This window comes from Toxorhynchites rutilus, chromosome 3, assembly GCF_029784135.1.
Source record: "Toxorhynchites rutilus septentrionalis strain SRP chromosome 3, ASM2978413v1, whole genome shotgun sequence".
In the NCBI taxonomy this organism is placed as follows: Eukaryota; Metazoa; Arthropoda; class Insecta; order Diptera; family Culicidae; genus Toxorhynchites; species Toxorhynchites rutilus.
Genome location: NC_073746.1, coordinates 264966973 through 264987417, shown reverse-complemented (window position 1 = coordinate 264987417; position 20445 = coordinate 264966973). Strand labels below are relative to the sequence as shown.

At 35.8% G+C, this 20445-nt stretch overlaps 1 protein-coding gene across 1 annotated transcript; it reads left to right on the top strand.

Moving 5' to 3' along the window:
* Positions 1–184: 184 nt before the first annotated feature.
* On the top strand, positions 185–14303 carry LOC129778702 (ras-related GTP-binding protein A). Its single transcript, XM_055785773.1, has 3 exons — positions 185–494; positions 587–686; positions 12830–14303. The coding sequence occupies exons 1-3, from the start codon at positions 483–485 to the stop codon at positions 13789–13791; spliced, it is 1074 nt and encodes a 357-aa protein (XP_055641748.1). The 5' UTR covers positions 185–482; the 3' UTR covers positions 13792–14303.
* The last annotated feature ends 6142 nt before the right edge of the window (positions 14304–20445 follow it).

Here is a 20445-nt window from a genome sequence, read left to right as displayed (position 1 = left end):
AGAACTTTTCAAACCAAGAAATATTTAAAAAACTTCAGAATTTCGAAAAATTGAGGTTCTATATTATTATTAACTTCTTTGTTGTGTAACACATTCGCTCTCCGTGTGTATACACAGGCGATTTGACTTACCTTCTATTATACGTCTTTGGGCTCGAAACGTCAAAAGGTTATCACTTTTCGAAACTGTTCTCAGCTGTATGTGTACGGACGAAGATATGTACTCAAAAGTGGAATAACATTCACGAGACGAGACGACGTTTGCCAGCAGATTACAAAATAGTTCTTTTTGTGCATTGGCATGATTATTTGTAGAGCAGCAAGAACGTGTTCAGTAATTAGATTGAAGGTTTACAGCTGTAGGATCTAACGGAATCAACGAATTGGAAAGCGTTCCTTCGGGTGGTGGTTATAATTCTGTGCAGCCGATCAAGTATCTCCCAATAGGGTGCGGAGAAGAGTAGTCGAAGGAAAACGATCAAAATGAAGAAGAAGGTATGAGATAGTGTTTTGTCTGCATAGAACAGACCAAATGCAAGAACTGAGCTGAAGCTCGAACGAGATTATTAACGAGCTGCTGATTTCAGGTACTACTAATGGGCAAAAGTGGCTCTGGTAAAACTAGTATGCGATCGATTATATTCGCCAATTATATTGCCAGAGATACTAGGCGACTTGGGGCGACAAGTGAGTATAGAATATCCGTTTGTGTAATTGAAGTATTTGGTAGGTTTATGAATTTCCATCAGAACTTTTCCCATTGTTCGAATGCTTTATTTTAGTTTATTGCGTCGAAGTTGATGCAGCTAGTGTTTTGAAACGACAAATAATTGAAAGATGATCGTGCTTTTAAGGGACAATTTCAGTATCAGACATGTATAAACATCGACACAATCAACATTTTGCTGACGAAAGATTGGTTTACGCGTGGGTTGACATTTGAAAAGTATATAGAACACTGGGACAATAGCAGGAGACAACAACCAAACGAAATCCGGTCTTAAATTTGATTTTATTAGATTTATTTACATCCAGCGAATATTCAAAGGTCGTATTGTCATAAGGATGATCCCATTTTCCTAATTGATTTATTGATAAGGATTCATTAATGCACCTTTTTCATGATTACACTCCGATTAACGATTAAGATTGCAAATCGTTATCAATTGTTCAGCCTTTTATATAAAGATTGGTATTGTTATTTATTCTGTTAGGTTTTCAACTAAAAAGTAAAAGGGTCTGTGCCTAGAGGTACGGATGAAAACTTGACGTAGAACTTTGAGGATAATTGCTTTTGAATTGGGTTTGTGTAACTGTTTAAAAAACCGTAAATTTCACTTATTCAATACTCCAAATGGTGGCCCTAGAAAAATCGGTTGTTATATGAACTGAACTAAGCATCAATGGGTTGTAAGAGGTGTATTGGAAGAATAAATCCAGAAGGTACGTTTCGATTTAAGGCCTAAAATGATTCGCTATAACGGAAAAAAACCTTTTTTTCGATGTCGATATACTGCCATTCCATGCTAAACTGATATAGTTCTCAGATTTTCGTGAAAAGAAATGTATTTGTTCATGTCGCAAAATATTAAACCCATATTTTTTATTATTTCATTTCAAAAAAGTCATTTTTGGGAAATAGACGAAAGAATAATTTTTCGGAACACCATAAAATGGAAATGGACACCGTAATGAAAAAATAAAAAAATCGAGGAGTCTAATATATTGCGATAAGGTATAAAACTACTAATTTTAACGAAAATCTGAGAACCACTATATCGGTTTTGCATGGAATTGCAGTATACATAAATATATTTTATGTAACATGAAGTTGTTTGATGAAATAAAAAGATAAAATGCATTTCGAATGACTATGTTACATATTTAATAAAATTGGAACCGATCCGATTGAATTGGTATGAGTTTGTATTAGAATATTTGATTCCTTATACGGCGTTTCGCTTTGCGGCCAAGTTTGATGGAACGGATCTAGGCCGTAAAGCGAGGTATGAGTGTACTTTTTCATTTTCAACCAGCTGACTCATCGAATTTCGTCCCGCTCAAAATTATTTTTTTGATATGAATTCATTCGAACACTCACTTTATTACTAAGTGAACGTTCGTGGGTTTAATCGCAGAAAGAATTCATTGATTAATCTGCTAATTAGCCCTTAATAGTTCCCTTTTACTATAAAACTCCTATTACATCAAACAAAGCTCTCCATTATAATATAATTTCATATTCAGAAACAATTTTCGCTCAAGATTCTTGATTCACTTGCAAATTACATGTTTACATGTTACGTGGAAAACATGTTTGCTACAGAAAAGTAAACTTACATTCTTCTCTTATTTTCAAAGCGCGTTATTCCAGCTGAGAATCTATTGCCATTTTCTCTTCACACTAACGGAACACGAAGCTTAATTTAGAGATGGGCGAGCGCTCACGCTGCTCATTTAAGCCGGTTCGTCAGGAAGAGCGTACGACCCACGGTTCATTAAAAATGAGCCGCGGCTCTCGAATGAACGGCTCTCAAATGAACGGCTCTTAAATGAGCCGTGGGTCTTTTGTGAACCGTGGGACTTTTGTGAGCCGTGGGTCTTTTGTGAACCGTGGTTCATTTAAGAGCCGTTCATTCGAGAACTATGGTTCAAAAAAGAACCGCGGTTCATAAAAGAACCGTGTTTCTTTTAAGAGCCGGCTTTTTGGTGATGAACCGTGGATCGTATGCTCGTTCTGACGAACCGTGGCCTGCGGCAGTGCGGAAGAAATATATGTTTCCCATGCTGCTTTTTAATAAGTTTTATTTGGCTGTTTGTATGTTTGTAAATGTTGGCGGATTACATATTTTCTTGAAACCCCATAAATATGGGTATCAAATGAAAGGGCTTGATTAGTAGAACACAGTTATTTATGAAAAATGGAAATCCAAAATGGCCGCCATCACAAAATAGCGAAATATGTATTTTTTTTCGAAACCCCATCAATATGGGTATCAAATGAAAGGGCTTGACTAGTAGAACACAGTTATTTATGAAAAATGGAAATCCAAAATGGCCGCCATCACAAAAATGCGAAATATGCATTTTTTCGAAACCCCATCAATATGGGTATCTAATGAAAGGACTTGACTAGTAGGATACAGTTATTTATGTGAAATGGAAATCCAAGATGGCGGCAGTTACAAAATGGCAGACTACAAATTATGTCAAAACCCCATCAATATGGGTATCAAATGAAAGGACTTGACTAGTAGAACACAGTTATTTATGAGAAATGGAAATTCAAAATGGCGAAATATGTATTTTTTTTCAAAACCCCATCAATATGGGTATCAAATGAAAGGGCTTGACTAGTAGAACACAGTTATTTATGAAAAATGGAAATCCAAAATGGCCGTCATCACAAAATAGCGAAATATGTATTTTTTTCGGAACCCCATCAATATGGGTATCAAATGGAAGGACTTGACTAGTATATTTATGTAACATGAAAATCCAAGACGGCATCGGATTATGGTTTCATCATATACTCAACGATTTTATTTGAGTCTCATTAATGTTTTATATAAGGGATTCTCAGACTATTTTGAGCAAGAGACCCCTTTATAGAATGAAGTGATATCATCGACCTCTATAGCCAAATTTCTCTAAAAATTTTATCCTTTTCTCGTTCATACAAAATACTTATAGGCATAAAATTCTGTAAAAATCAAGTGTAATTAATAATTATTAATACAAATTACAACATTAATATTTCTACTAAAATATTTGTCATTCTTATAACAGGTTGGTTCATGTAACATTCTACCCTAAGGGGTCAATATCGATCTCTTCTAGATTAACCCTTTCACCTACAAAATCGAATTTTACTCGTGGTGTACTTGCATATCATAGGGCGCTAGTACGCTCAGAAAAGTAGTGAAATGTGAGTGACCCATCGAATTGTTTGCATTTGGTCCATTATTTTGGAAATTCAATCATAGGCCAAGGGGTTAATGAAGGAAGAGGTTACTTGTCTAATAATTTCTTAGCTTTCAGTACATTATTTGTTTGTTTTTATGTTGAATCACAATGAAACCGTTTAACTTAAGTTTGTTCTACTTATTTTTCAATAATATGTTTGCTACAAGAGCTCATTTGTTACAACGTCTTTGTTAGCTAGCTAGCGACCAGTTGTTCGAAAAATCTAACAGCAACATTAATAATTTTTCATGTCTTTGGGAAGCAATCATATTATAAAGTTTTTGCACCAAATGATAGCTTAATTTCTTAGCTACCAAATACCATCAATTTAATTTCGAATAACTTTATTGGGCAATAAATTCGATTTCAAGCAATGAAGTACGGAAGAAGTTTCAATTTCAATAAAAGAAACCTAATAAAATGCAAAAATACCACAGCACTTCTTCGATGAAAAAAACATACATTGTGATGTAGGACAAAACCATTCGATTAAACCTCCTATAGAAAAAAATGGTGGAAAAATAAAATTGTCGATAGATCAAATAATGACATTTTGTTTCTGTTGACTAATAACCAAAAAATCTGCGACCGCAGTGCATTCAAGATTATTTACTTCGGAAGATTTTTTCATTTGTTTTTGCATTTCCTATTGTGAATATTTATATGCATCGATAAATCTATAAAATATTGATGAAAAGTTACGTTTTCGTTCGCAATAGCCTTAGGTAATGGCGTTCCGTACAATTTCGAATGTGGTGGAGCTGGAAGAAATCATTGGGACAAGGAACGATGGTTTCAATAAGATTGTTGGTGCGAGTATTCTTCCGCCGGTCCCGGTGGGCCATCTCACTGATGAATATTCCAGCTCAATGCTGAGAAGTGCCATGACTCTATAATAATAATAATAATAATAATAAATAATAATAATAATAATAACACGTTTTTAAAATTGAAATTATGAATGAAAATTAACTTTTCCGTATAGACAAAATTAGTATTCTATTGCAATGAAAAACACTTTTTTGCAGGTGGTGAAAAATTCTCATACGAAAATTGTGTTTGAAGGCAATTTTATATTCTAATGGAAAGTTTCTATAAAAATGTCGGGAATGTATAGCGTTATAGTCAGGAATTAGTGTTTCGAGTAGTTAAATAACATGATGTAGAAATTTTCATTCAATTGTTATGATTTTTAAATTGCCTTCGTTCCTGATGATCTGACAGAAATTACACTATCGAGTTTGGGACCCGAATTAAAGGTCGCCACCAGACGCCGACACTGTACCACTGTCATCACGAATGTGACCAACGAGAGTGTAAACAGAAATGAATAAATGAACCTAACGATTGATTCTCATTCTAACAATCCTCTTCAAGTACAGCATGAAAGAGATGGGAGTAGTTACGCTGTGGATTTTGCCTTCGGGATACATTAGCGTGTGAAAGTATGTAGGAATGAGATGCAAATCAAGGATTGAGCGTGTTCCTTCAACAATTAAATCTCCCGACTGATGATTCGTCATGTTCATGTTCGTCATGATGATCAGTTCCCGTGATTATAAAAAAGCTATGTAATGAATTGATTTCGGAGCTGGTAAAACGATTTGCAGATCTTGAGTCAGACGAATTGGTAGCCCAATCAATACTGCTAGATCCGCGCTTCAAGCAGCAAGGTTTTGGGGATAATATAAAGTACAACAATGCATACCAGTCGTTGATAAGGACGCTAAAAATGACATCCATAGAATACACGCCTGCAGAACCAGCACCAATCGTTGGTGATGAAGCGCGTTCATCTGTATGGGAGGAGTTTGATGCATTGGTTGGCAATCTTCAAGCTCCACATGATCCAGAAGCTGCTGCAATAGCTGAGTTAGATAAATATTTAGTGGAGCCATATTTGCTGAGAACAAGCGACCCTTTGCTTTGGTGGGAGGAAAGGAAATCTATCTATCCGCGGCTCTACGAAATTGCTTTGAAAATATTATGTATTCCGGCGACTTCAGTACCATGTGAGCGAATTTTTTCGAAAGCAGGACAAGTTTGTAGTGAAAGACGTAGGAGACTTACGTCAGGAAACATTGAAAAAATAATGTTCATAAATCAAAATGTTTAATGAAGATTTTTTAATAGAAATATATATGAGAAAACCTTCTGTGAAATATTATTTTTTCTATTCTCTGCACTAATTATTGTTTCAAGCTTAATTTTTACGTCCCATACCCGAATAAACTGCTTCTTGAAAAGAGCCGCCGAGCCGCTCAAATGAGCCGGCTCTTTTCATTGAGCGCACGGCTCTGAGCCGCTCACTGAAATGAACCGTTTTGCGCATCTCTAGCTTAATTCCGCAAACGCGAAATCCAATTGGACCAACAACGATGTTTTTGTAGAACATATGGGAATTATTTTTTTCGAACATTCTCTCAAATCTTTATGAAGATTTCAAAATTTTAACCATAACATAACATTGATCTGCGGGAAGGGACGAATACAACAAAGTAAAGACGGCTCAAATCGGGCCATCCCTGCCTCGGGGTTTGCGCTTACGAACACATTTGGCATTCCATTTTTATTTATATAGATAGTAATCTCTTGAAGAAGGAATCAGATAGATATTTCAACAGTAAGACGAAAAACGCGACATTTTCTGGTTTTCTTGTATCGATGTTCATGAGTGTACGTAAAATTTCTTATTAATACAAATTTTTCTACATAAATATTTATCGATCGGTCACTTTTTTGTTTCGTTTGTTCAATTTTGCTGAATACGATAAGAAGCCAACATCTTACAGTGCATTATTATACTTAAGTTTAAATGACTAGCTTGATACGGCGATATTATTCTTGTCCCAGAATTGCCTGAGGTGGGTCGTAATAATTATATCGCCACCTAGTACAGATTAGCTTTTTTTTTTTTTTATATTAAATTCGTTTATTTTTACAGGATTAGTTACAAAGGTTTAAAGGACTCGATTATATAAAGTCTCGAATTTCTTTTCATTGTATATAATCGAATCCTGTATATAATCGAGGATGTACGTTCTGGGAGTCGCGTAGGATTTTGTACTTCTGGTACGATTTGCGATTAAATGCTCCTCTAAATAACTCTAAAATTTGGAAAATCGGCTAGAAAAAACTGCTGAACGTATCAATATGAAACGTTCACAGATGTTTAGGTTATACACTAGCTAAGAATTTGCCTGGAAACATTAGAACTTACTGCGATATTTGCAGAATTACAGTGGATTTTTCAAAGTACTATAAAAATCCTGTTTTTGGCACTTTTTCGAAATCGATGCAAAAAAAATTTTTTTTTTCGTCAAAGTAATAAAATATCCTTGTGCAGAATTTATTGAATTTCGAAACTGCCTTTCGATTTGCGGTTATTCATCGAATAATTCATCATCAGAGACGGAATGATAATTTTTCATTCAAACTTAAATATCTTTGTATGGGAAGGTCCTACAAAAACGTTCTAGGAACCAAATGAAAGCTGGTCCATAAGGTTAATTGGATTTTCCGTTGAGCTGGTTGGCATAAAATTGTGTTAGTCAAAAATATTCTTGAAAAAACAATGCCAAATTGATTTTTCATTTCTGCCCGACATTCTTGCCCACTACATCTACACACACTTAGATAAAAATATGTACGTAGAATATTCTAATACCTGAGAGTTGTAGCTTCAAAATGATGTGCATCTCATCTATATGCGTTGATTTTTCACGAAGGTACAGCATGTCAAAAATCACTTAAAATTTCCGACTTCGCACTCTGTTCCTCTTTTTTTTTTTTGTAGAGTGTAGATCAGTGTTTGGATTTCGATCAAAATCGAATGATACACAATGTGTCATGCAAGTAACGTCTCACGAACATATAACCAAATATGAGAGGATCATTCAGATACTTGTATGAATGACAGTAATCACTTGTGTAACACTAAATGATTAAATTAAGAGAGGAACGAAGACTGTTGTTTGCATATTCGAGCTGTATCAAACATCGCAAACCATTTTCGAAGTCTGCATACAAGTTTGAACCGAAAATATCGTCCCGCTCTACTATAGCGAAACCCACTGCACAGACAAGTGCAAAGCAATAAATGATACAAGAAAAATTACGTCATCATTCGGTCACCATTTGCGGAGACCAACGAATGGCAAAAGAGAGCGGTGTTGCTAGTAAAACTAGGCGGTCTATATGAATATACATATTTCAAGGGATAGCGGCGTTATAAATGGAAAATATAATCTGACTACCCTTCCCTTAGCCTCTATCCAGCTAAATAATCATATAGTTTGCACTCTCTGAAACTTAAAAATCAGGATCTGCTACATTAGCTGAATATGAATCATTCGCTTTGCGTAGTCCGTATGATCCTGCTGTTTCATGATGCATGGAGAGGTCGATATGCATATGTTAGAGGCAAAGAAGAAAATAAACCTTCTGCACCGAAATCGTATATGATGGTTCTGCTTACGTGTCGGTGTATCATGAAGTGCGAACCGATGTAGAGTTGTCTCGTTCTCGTTTGTGTCGTGATTTGCAGCACATAACAACAAAAGAATGCCGCGGGGGGAAATGATTTGTGTATGATCATATTTGAACGAAGGAAAGCGATTTTTTCAGTGAATGGATCATTGGGAAACACTGGTGTAGATAGATAGATAAGATAAGATAAGCTTAAAGCGTAGTAGAAAAAACAGGAAGTGGGTTATATCTATGGTATAACCGCAAGGGTGACGTAGGACTATCGTTGATTTAGAGATCATTTGTTTGAAGTTGAATCTGAATTCATTCTGAATGAATGAATATTTGGGGGACTTCGAAAACGAGAGCGTTACGTTGGAGGCACAAGGTTTTATGCATCCAATATTGGATAAGGAAATATCCTACTGATGGGGAAGAATAATCTTCAGAAGCTATACTGTTAATTGCGATTGATTGAAAAATCACAAAACCAAATGTATTTGGTCACAGTGTTACATGGATAGAAAATATTAAAATAAACTCTTTCACATGAATGTAATTTTAAATTCCCAGAGGAACTGGCAGATTATTTTCAGTAACGATTAGATATTTCCACATTTTCCTCGATACTGGAGGCCCACCAGTGGTTAATGCTAACTCGATAACCACCTGTTAATAGCACTTGATTGTAACATATTTGGTCACAGTGTTACATGGATAGAAAACATTCAAATAAACTCTTTCACATGAATGTATTTTTAAATTCCCAGAGGAACTGGCAGATTATTTTCCGGATCTTTCTCGATGCTGAATGGCATCCAAACGGAAAGAATTCCGCGCGTGTATGTGTGTGTGTGTAGCGGCTGCTTCGAGATCTTCCCGGGGAACCGTTTGTGGTATCACTCTCCTCCTGATGGATTCCCTTCTGGCCTAAGGTGCACAAACAGGCTCTTGGTGACACCGTTCATCCGCGCTTTCATGATAAACGAAGAGCTTCACCACAACAGCGACAACATGCTCCAATCGCTGTTCAATTTTAACTGAGTGGATTTCCGAGCGGCGCTCGCTTATATACCGATTGGTGATTTCAATAGCCTGTTTTGAGAACAATTTTAAGGCTATTGAAACAAGTTTTTGGATCAGAAAGTAACAAGTATAGAACGCGTAGACATTTTATCTTTCGAATGAAGTGTTTATCATACCATTTCGTTCAGTTGTGTCAAATAAGGCCTTCGAATGTTTCGAAACATATAAATGAAATTGCCTTTTACATGATTTATAGTAGTTTGATAGTATATTTTTACGAAATCACATGTTTTAAAGGATTATAAAATACACCTTCTATTTGTGTCAATGCGCCCCTCATTCGAGCTAACTTTTAATCGATCACCAGATGATTATTTGGCACGTATTCAGACCTTTTCTGGATTACAACACTTATAAATATTGTAAACATCATGCTTGCTCACCATTTGTATCGGATTTATATAGCTAAACCATTAAATTAACGCATTTTGATGAACTCAATTCTGATCATGAGTTGTCCAATTCAATAATGTTGTTTTGTCCACATGATTTCTATGGTAACCGCTTGGCGCGCTGCAGTTTGTTTATGTTTGTTTATGGTGTGCTTCGCGCATAGCAGAAGTATGGTTTTTGCAAATCGATTTTTCTTCATGAAAATCACACATAATCGATACGAGTTTGGGTTTGTTGAAAAGCCCCAAGTCTCTAGTTGCTAATACTACCATAAGGTGTTGAAATTATTCAAATTTTTATGTTTTTTAACGATTTTCCTTAAAGAAGAATTATGATCATGGTTTGACCACCTCTGATCATGGTTTGCCCAAAAAAATGATCATGGTTCGTCCGGTTTTAGAAATCACAATTTTTGAATGAAAAAAATTCGAATTTTCAAGTAGATGTTGCATTTTTCATTGCTTGAGTTTACTGTCATCATATTGATCCATTCATAATTTAAGATTTCTTCAGAATATTGCCTTTTCGTGACCATTCTAAAGGTGAACAGCATTCAGCACAGAGAAACTTTATTTCTGCTACGCGCGAAGGACACCATAAACAAACCGCAACGCGCCAAGTGGTTGCCATAGAAATCATGTGGACAAAACAACATTAGTTAATCGGACAACTCATGATCAGAATTGAGGTCATCTAAATGCATTAATTACATGGTTTAGCTATGTAAATCTGATACAAATGGTGTGCAAGCATGATGTTTACAATATGTGTAAGTGTTATAATCATGCCTACCAAGTTTTTTTTGTGCATAATTTCATCAAAATCGGGTGAGCCGTTTCGGAGGAGTTCGACCACGAATATTGTGACACGAGATTTTTGTATATACAGCCATTCCATGTGAAACCGATATAGTGGTTCTTAGATTTTCGTTAAATTTGGTAGTTTTGTTCTTTATTGCAAAATATTAGACCCGTATTTTTTATTTTTTTATTAGGGTGTTCATTTCCATTTAAGGGTGGTCCGAAAAATCATATTTTTCCACTTTTTCCCAAAAATGACTTTATTTAAAATTCATAACTTTTGAACCACTGATCCGATTTAGATGATCGACATATCAAATTGAAGCCAATGAGCTTCAATTTGATAAGTCTTTTATTGAAAGGTATTGAACTTGCAAAAAAAATGGAGTTTATTTCCGTAATTATTGATTGTAGTCGTTTTTTTATGTTTTCATGGCTTTTGGACTAGAGGGGGCTATATTTTTATATTTTTTCTCGAAAGCTGAGGATTTTTTACATGACATATCTCAGTATTAGGGATGTTATTTTCTTCGTTTTTGAGGTATAATTTTTCAAAGTTAACCGATGGTTCGAAAAAAACAATTTTTCCTACTTTTTCCCACTATAAAAATTCATAATTTTTAAACTACTAAACCGATTCAAATGACCGACATAAAAAATTTAAGCTTATTAATTAGTTTTGTTTGAAAAAATACTATCTACGCAATTTTTTGGATTTTCGTTTTTATATTTATTACTTTTGAGTTTTCCATAGTTTTCTCGGTTAAAGATAGAGAGCGCTGTTTTTTTTATTTTTTTTCTGGAAACCTTTTTTACATAACATATGTCGAAATCAGGGATGCTATTTTTTTCGTTTTTGAGATATGATTTTTCAAATTTAACATGTTTGGGTCTTCGTTCAAAATTCTTCTGTGACTAGACTAGACCTATGCGAGAATCCAATTTTCCCGCAAGTTTGATATTTTTTCAAAGAAGTTTATTGGCTCATTGGCTTCAATTTAATATGTCGATCATCTGAATCGATTCAGTAGTTCAAAAGTTAAGAATTTTCGAAAAACGTCATTTTTGGATAAAAGGCTGGAAATGATTTTTCGGACAACCGGTTAACTTCGAAAAATCATATCTCAAAAAGCTTTCAAGAAAAAAATATAGCGCCCTCTAGTCCAAAGCCACGAAAACAATAAAAAACGGTTACAATCAATAATTACGAAAACAAAATCCATTCTTCATGCAAGCTCAATATTTTTTATATAAAAGGTTAATTGGCTTTAATTTGATATGTCGATCATCTGAATCGGTTCAATGGTTTAAAAGTTATGAATTTTGAAAGAAAGTCATTTTTGGGAAAAAGTGGAAGAAGTTGATTTTTCGGACCACCCTAAAATGGAAATGGTCACCCTAACGAAAAAATAAAAAAATACGGGTCTAATATTTTGCAACAAAGAACAAAACTACTACTTTTCATAGAAATCTGAGAACCATTATATTGGTTTGACATGGAATGGCTGTATGTAGATATTATTTTATTCATTGTAATGAATTGTTATGGAGCGCCAAAATCAATGAACGCTAGCGGTTGCGTCGAATGGATTGAAGGTGCCCCCAGTTTTCATGAAAGGTGTAAAAATGAACACTGAAGTCTACACGGACATTTTGAAGAATCAAGTGCTGTCGTGAACTGAAGAGAACTCCTATGAACACGAGCGTATTGTTCTCCAACAAGATGCAGCATCATGTCATACTTTTAAACAGACCCAAACCTGGCACATTATCCAATATGGACGAAGCGGAGGCCTTTGAAAGCTTCCGTCCTCAACGCGTGGACCTCAATATCAGAAGACTATGTTATAATGGAATTCTCTTGATTTCGCAATCGCATTATTTTTAAAATGGAAATAGAAAGGTTTTTGAGTAAAAAGAATAACTAACATGAAAAATGTTTCTTAAACCTTCATGGTTATTAGAAGCGAGTGAACTGAAAAGTTCAATGCCTCTATAATTCACCAAGAAACCTACCAACCTTGAGGAAGGATTTTCGTGTTTTTATAGGACATACGTTATCTCAACAACAAAAAATTGCTAAGTCTTCCATATTCTGATGATTCCATCCATTTCCAGTCGACGTCGAACACTCACACGTGCGCTTCCTCGGTAACCTGGTACTCAATCTATGGGACTGCGGTGGTCAGGAATCATTCATGGAGCAGTACTTTGCCTCGCAGAAGGACAACATCTTCCGCAACGTTGAGGTGCTGATTTACGTGTTTGACGTGGAAAGTCGCGAGCTGGATAAGGACATGCACTATTATCAGTCATGTCTGGAAGCTATCCTGCAGAACTCACCGGATGCAAAAATATTTTGCCTGGTGCACAAAATGGATCTGGTAGCGGAGGAGCAGCGTGATATTATATTTAAGGAACGCGAAGAGGACCTGAAGCGGTTGTCAAAGCCACTCGAATGCACCGCTTTCAGGACGAGTATCTGGGACGAAACGTTGTACAGAGCGTGGAGTAGTATCGTGTACCAGCTGATCCCAAACGTGAAAGCGTTGGAGAATTCGTTGAACTATTTTGCTAACGTAGTTGACGCCGATGAGGTCCTGCTTTTCGAGCGGGCCACATTTCTAGTGATTTCACACTGTCAGAGGAAACAGCATCGAGACAGTCATAGGTTCGAAAAGGTCTCGAATATAATCAAACAGTTCAAATTATCATGTTCGAAGTTGGGCGCCAAGTTTTCTTCAATGGAGGTACGAAATAGCATATTCGCTGCTTTCATTGACACCTTCACGAGCAACACGTACGTCATGGTTATCATGTCGGATCCATCCATCCCCTCAGAGGCCACGTTGATCAACATCCGGAATGCGAGAAAGTACTTCGAAGAGCTTGAAAATCCCAATAACAACTTGAGCGCAAGCAGTGCAATCCACTCGGTGGCTAGCCACGCTGGCCACGGAATGATTAATGGGGGCTCCTCCCATTATTACAACCATCACCACCAGCATCAGCAGCTTCAGCAACAGTTCCTCCAGCAACAGCAGCTGCAATATCACAACGCGAATAATCCGTATCACTGATATTTATTCAAGAAAAAGTACTTCTACTTCAAGTAACACTTCCCAGATATCGTTGCTGTGAACACTCTTCCACGCTTCTTCACCATGTTTCGGCGTCTGGCCTGGATGCTCTTTGTGCATATATGTTAGTTCGGATCAAGTCTGTCACGACTGAAGAATATATCGATTTTTATGTAAGCTATTGATTGTTATGTTTTAGGTTGTAAGTGAGGTTTAGCCAACGTTAAACTGTTGAGTCACAGGTACTTCCGACGTTGAACACTGATTCTCTGGAAGAAGTTAGTTGCTTCCAGATGGCCATATTGCGTGAGATGAGATTTTTATCTTATTTGCCCCTTTTGTTCTCTTCCATGTTCCCTAGATTAGAAATAATATCAATGACGATTGATAAAATTACAAAATAAACCGAATGAAAAAAAGAAAATGTAAAAAGGTGAAGCTAGAAACTATTGTATCATATTGGACAGGTATATCCCGCTGAGAGTAAATAAAGAGTTTTATACGGAAAGTCACCTTAAGCTGTTTGATTTATGGTAACTTTTTTGTAATTACTTACTTCCTCATTCGACTCAAGTTTCTGCCCGGCGAGTGACCTTTTCAAGTTTGGAAACAAAAAAAAGTCGCGCGGGGCCAAATCTGGAGAACACAGTGGGCAGCATTTCGTAGTGCAGTTCGACCAATTTGGCCGTGGCGACGGCGGAATATCCATTTATTCCATTTTTCTAAAATCCACGGACACGCCCGCTTCCACACACGGTCAAAACAAAACTACGAGTCCGATTCGGCTGAAATTCTGACAGTAGCCGTTTACGAGAATGTGCTACACGATAAATAATCTCTCTTGCGATACTGACACCATCAGACGATGAGGCTAAGTGCTTATCGGACCGTCTTCGTAAGTGTGTGTGTGTAAAATAATATCGGAAGTTGTGAACAAGCGACTTGAACAAAACTACAGCGTAGTTTTTTTTTTTTTTTTTTTAATGTAAAAATAATGATGATGGTCCCACCTCTTTCCCCTGCAAAGGTCTGAGCGAGACGAGTTATCTTATTGATAATAATTATATTACGGTATTTATATATTTTTCATCAACTAACCAGTGAGCAAATTAAATTAAACAAACAAACGGACTGGTTATCTCGCAGACATAGATTACTAAACGAAAGAACAATTTAAGCCATTATCTAAAGGTATTTATTCCATGTCATGTCGAGAGAATTTCCAACCCGGGAAGACCCTAGACCGATCGGGAATTGAACCCAATACCTATGTCAGTATTAGCCAAGAATTTACAAGGAAATTCCCGCTTTATCAGATCCCCGGTCACGGTACTATCGTTTCCGAGTTCGAGCAGCTGAGCATACCCATGCCTAATTCTAGCCGATACTTCAGGCCCATTACTTATCCCAAGGCATGTCAAGAAAGTTTCCAACCCGAAAAAATACTTGACCGATCAGGAATTGAACCCAATACCTATGTCAGCATTAGCTCTGAATTTACAAAGGAATTCCCTTTTTACCAGATACCCGACAACGACCTACTAATGCGATCATTTTCGAGACCAGACAGTTGAGCAAACCTAAGCCTAATTCCAGCCGATACTTCAGGCCCTACATTCAACCTAGGGTGTAACGTGTCAACCCGAATCTGCAATGAGATCTGCCACAACACAGAAAAATCTTGTTATAATTATCTGTTGAGAAGATGAATTTACAAGTATTCCGATCGAGCTATCGCTAGCTTCACTCCGGTTTCCACATTAAGCTCCTTGGAATGCTTTTATTTTATTTGCGGAAAACTGCTTTTGCTTATGTTCAATCTCATGCTTTTCTATGTGTTTCAACGCGCGCGGACTCAAACTATTGTTTAAATTAAATTGAAGTCTACGACTAGTGGAGAAAAAAAATCAAATTAAACAAACTTATAACGTACCATCATCATCATAGTCATAAGATAAGAACACAAATATACGTTAAAACTTCGTCGTCTTACATACTAACAATGGTTAACATTGATTTTATACCGGGTTAAAAATCTGAATCATATTTCAAAAACTCTTTACAAATACTACGGAACGTTCGAAGGCTAGTTGCTGTCTTTGCTTCATTGGGTAATGTGTTGTACAGTCGATATCCTTTGTAAAAAAAGTGAGTTTTGGGTACACGACATTCAAAAGTTCATGGTTCTGAGGTCACTTGCTTGTCTTGTGTTATATCGATGCATATCTCTTCCATACGTTATCGCGTTTTGTAGATAATTCGGTGTCATACCGTTAGTCATCTTATATATGAACGTAAGCGTACAATATTTAATACGCTGTCCCATTGACATCCATTGCAGGCATTCGACCATAAATCTCCGTGGAGTTAGTCGATCACATCTCAATATCAGGCGCATCGCCTTGTATGCACAATTTGCATTCTTTGCATTTGCCTGTTATTTGCGAGAAATAGCACAGAGGCCCAATAATCAAAATGTGGAGCAATGAGTGCTTTGTAGATCGTGATTTTACTTTCAAAGGTCAGGAATCGATTAATTCTACAAAGCTCCATATTTTTGAGCTGCCTTCTTTATAGTATAGTTTATATGTTCGTCGAAGTGCAGCGTTTCGTCAAAAATAACGCCAAGATATTTGATCGATGATGCTCTCTCCACCATTTGCCCATCAATACTTATACTAAGACCTTCGTTTTCAAGATAACGTGTCGATACTACCATGTACTTTGTTTTACTTATGTTTAACTTGAGTTTTTTGACGTAGGATTACGTCTTTCGGGAACATATTGGGGTACAAATTGAAAATCGAAAATCGAGCACACCGTGAAAATTGTCCAATTTCATACGCTTATTGCTCAGTCATTTCATGATGGATTGATCAAATTTTTGCGTCAATCGATTTCGGCACTCCATAACAATTTTTTATATTGAAGAAAATAATATATGCATTGAAACTAACTATCGAACAATTGAAAAATCCCAACTCCTATCGTAACGGAAATACCCGCTTCTGATTGGTCGGAATTAACGACACATGTGGCGGGTCCCTAACAGAGACATCAAAACCAAGCTGCCTAAGGGAAATCGGCATTGCAAATACATAAAAGTAGGGGAAGCTTTTGCTCCCACCGAAATGTATTCCCTAACAGAGACATCGAAACCAAGCTGCCTGGAAGAAATCGACATTGCAAATATACGAAAGTAGGAGGAGCTTTTGTTCCCACCGAAAAATGTTCCCTAACAGAGACATCAAAACCAAGCTGCCTGGGAGAAATCGGCATTGCAAATATATGCAAGTCGGGGGCATTTTTATATGGCAAGTAAGGTGAGTGATACGATTAATTCTAGCAAATAATATTTAAATTTGGAACTTTAATGTTGGTTGCTTCGTGAAATTTCATATCAATGACCGATCGTGTATTGTGAAAAATTTAGCACAAATGTAAGTGTAAAATTGTATATGGTAGCAGTTGTGTTGAAAATGACTTGAAATATGGAGCGATTTATTTCAATTTTCATAAATAAAAACCAGTGTTAGTTCCCGCTCGAGAACGGATCGTTTGGTTTAAGCTGTCTGTTTTGTTGTGTTCATTTTCACTCAAGGAAAGTTTATACGGTTAAAAAAAAATGGAAAAGTGGAAAAATATTAGAAAAAGTGATTTCTCATATGCTCTACGTATAATATTAGGTTTTGTTAGTCCAATTAAAATTCGCATTGGGTTGAATAAACACTCAGAAAGTAAAAATTATAAAATAAAATTACTTTTTCCATTTCGAATATAGTTTCTCTTGATAGTTGTGTTCGGTATTGGTAATTATCGTTTATTTCATTGGTGAGTTTTTTCTTTTTTTCATCCATACATAACACAGGAGGCATCTCGTCTAGGATCACAGAGGGCGATTTTAATCATATCTCATTCCACTTCGGCACCTTTCATCTGATACGCACCTGCTCACGAATGTTTACCATACTTTTGTCATCATCACTCGGTAAACACTGGTGGAGTGAACAAACAATACCCAACAACCAAACAAAACGGCCCTTTTCGGGACCACCAAATCATTATCAAAGAGTTTAACGATGTAATTCTTCAAACATATACAAAATCAACAGATAGTCTAACGGAATCCTACGTCAACTATGCGGCCGTGTCTCGGACACAACCTTCCTGTGACTTTTTTTCCATTTCAACCATTCGTCTAAGTTTTGCAGTTCATGGTTCATTTTTATGTAGCAATCTTGCAATGTCTCAGCTTCAACGAATATTACAGTGTCATCAGCAAATAAGTTTACGTCACTGTCATTCAACACATGTTTGATGTCATTGATATAAAGCAAGAAAAGTAGCGGCCCCAGAACCCAAACTACGTCAACAAAGTAGTCGTGTCTTGAATACCACCTCCTATATTTTTTTTGCATGTAAGCTAATATAATTACCTTCCATGAGAAATTTATGAAACTCAAATATGTGTTTTAGTTTTTTTATCTCCATCCGAAAAAAGTCTGTTTTTTATAATGTTAAGGTGAATGATGTTGATTTGTCCCATTTTGTATGTTTTCACGCGACGATTTTTCTTCATGAAAATAGAAAACGTAATCAAGACGAGTTTGTGTTTGTTGAAAAATACCAAGTCTCTAGTTGCTAATAATACCATAAGGCGTTGAAATTGTTTATTTTTTTAAATGTTTTTAACGAATTTCTTCAAAGAGAAATCATGAACATGGTTTGTTCTCCTCTGATCATGGTTTGTCCGAAAAATGATCATGGTATATCCGGTTTTAGAAAACACTATTTTTGAATTAAGAAATTCTAATTTTCAAGTAGATTTTGGTTGCATTACTCATTGCTCGAGTTTACTGTCATCATATTGATCCATAATTTGGGCTTTCTTCATAATATTTCCATTTCTTGGGCACTTTAAAGGTGAACACCACTCAACACAGAGAAACTTTTGAAACTTATATATCTTATACAAATAGCATGTCGTTCACAATATTTGTAAGTGTTATAATCCAGAAAAGGTTTGAATATGTACCAAATAATCATCTAGTGGTTAATTAGAAGTTAGCTCAAATGAGGGGCGCATTGACACCAATAAAAGGTGGACTTTATGAATCTTTAAAACATGTGAATCCGTAAATATATCCTGTAAAACTACTGTAAATCATGAAAAAGACAATTTTATTTTTATGTTTGGAAACATTCGAATACCTGATTTGACACAGGTGCGTGAACAAACCAAGATCAGATTTTCGACTGGACAAACCAACATCATTTACCCTAAAATGAAAGTCAACCCACAACTAACTATTCAAATTAACACAGGAATAAAGAATTATGTGACAATCTGTGACAAATTTCCTAGATTTGAAATACACCCATACCTCGCTATACGGCCGCTCTTTATACGGCATTTCGCTATAACGGCACTTTTCCATTCAGGCACGTTTTCGATTTACGGCCTAAAATGTTTCGTTATAACGGCAAAAAAATGAGGATTGGTTCAAAAATCACTTTTGTACAGAAGTGAAAAAAATATTTGCGAGACAATAACTTAAGCAACATACAAATTAGGTATGTATACATATACGTAACATGAAGTTGTTTCATTTTTGTTTATAGATTATTGTTGGTTTTTATGTATGTATGTTGTATGTACTGTATGTTTTATGTTTATGTTATGTATGTATTTTTGATTTTAATGAATTTAATTTTTGATTAAAATGAAATAAAAATAGAAGAATAAAATGCATTTTGAATGATAAACCATGTTACATATTTAACAAATTTGGAAGTGACCTGATTGAATTTTTATAAATTTGTGTTAGAATAATTGATTCCTTATACGGCTTTTCGCTTTGCGACCGAATTTCGTGGAACGTATCTAGGCCGTAAAGCGAGGTATGGGTGTAGCAGAAAAATTTTGCAGATTTTTTGTAACACTACTAGCATCTACTAGCGTTGAGAAATGATCTTCAAACTGTACAACGTAAATTATTCATTATACACTGCGGAAACTACATGATATCCTCTCTAATAAAAAATCTATTAAATTCTTGAATATTCTTGTGGAATCAAAATCAAGATGAAATCTTCGAGGTCTTCGATAAACAAGTTCGTCAAAAAAAGAAGTTGTGCCAAAAGTTTGTTCAACAAAACACAAGAACGTGACCAAAAGAGTTGGAAAAGTTTAACGAAGATAGGGAAACACCCAAATGAAATAGCGTAAACATTTATTTTAACAATAAACATCTTAACATTTTAAGGACCGGGAAGAAATCTGTAAGACATATGCCTGGGACCGCACGTTTTGACTTGTGTGAAGTTGCTTGCTTTGCTTGCAAGTTTTTAAGAGGCTTCGAACTTTGCAGTTCATTCGCCTATATGTGTGAAGTTAGCGGATGAAAGTTCAGCAGATAAAGTTAAACGTTTTTTGTTGCGACAGCAATCAAAAGGCAACTCACCGTTTTTGTTAGCGATACTTTAATATATGCTTCAAACTAAAATAATAATTTAATTTAGATCTACAGAATTCATATTAAATATCTGTGCTTACAATTCAGTGATTTCTTCTATTCTAGCCTTTTCAATTGGCCTGTCCAGCTTCCGTTTCGGTTATGCCCTAAATATTTGTATGATACATTAGGAACATCT

Coding starts and splice junctions, on each gene's coding strand:
- LOC129778702 (XM_055785773.1), top strand. Junction 687..12,829: donor TAGGCGACTTGGGGCGACAA/GTGAGTATAGAA, acceptor ATCCATTTCCAG/TCGACGTCGAACACTCACAC.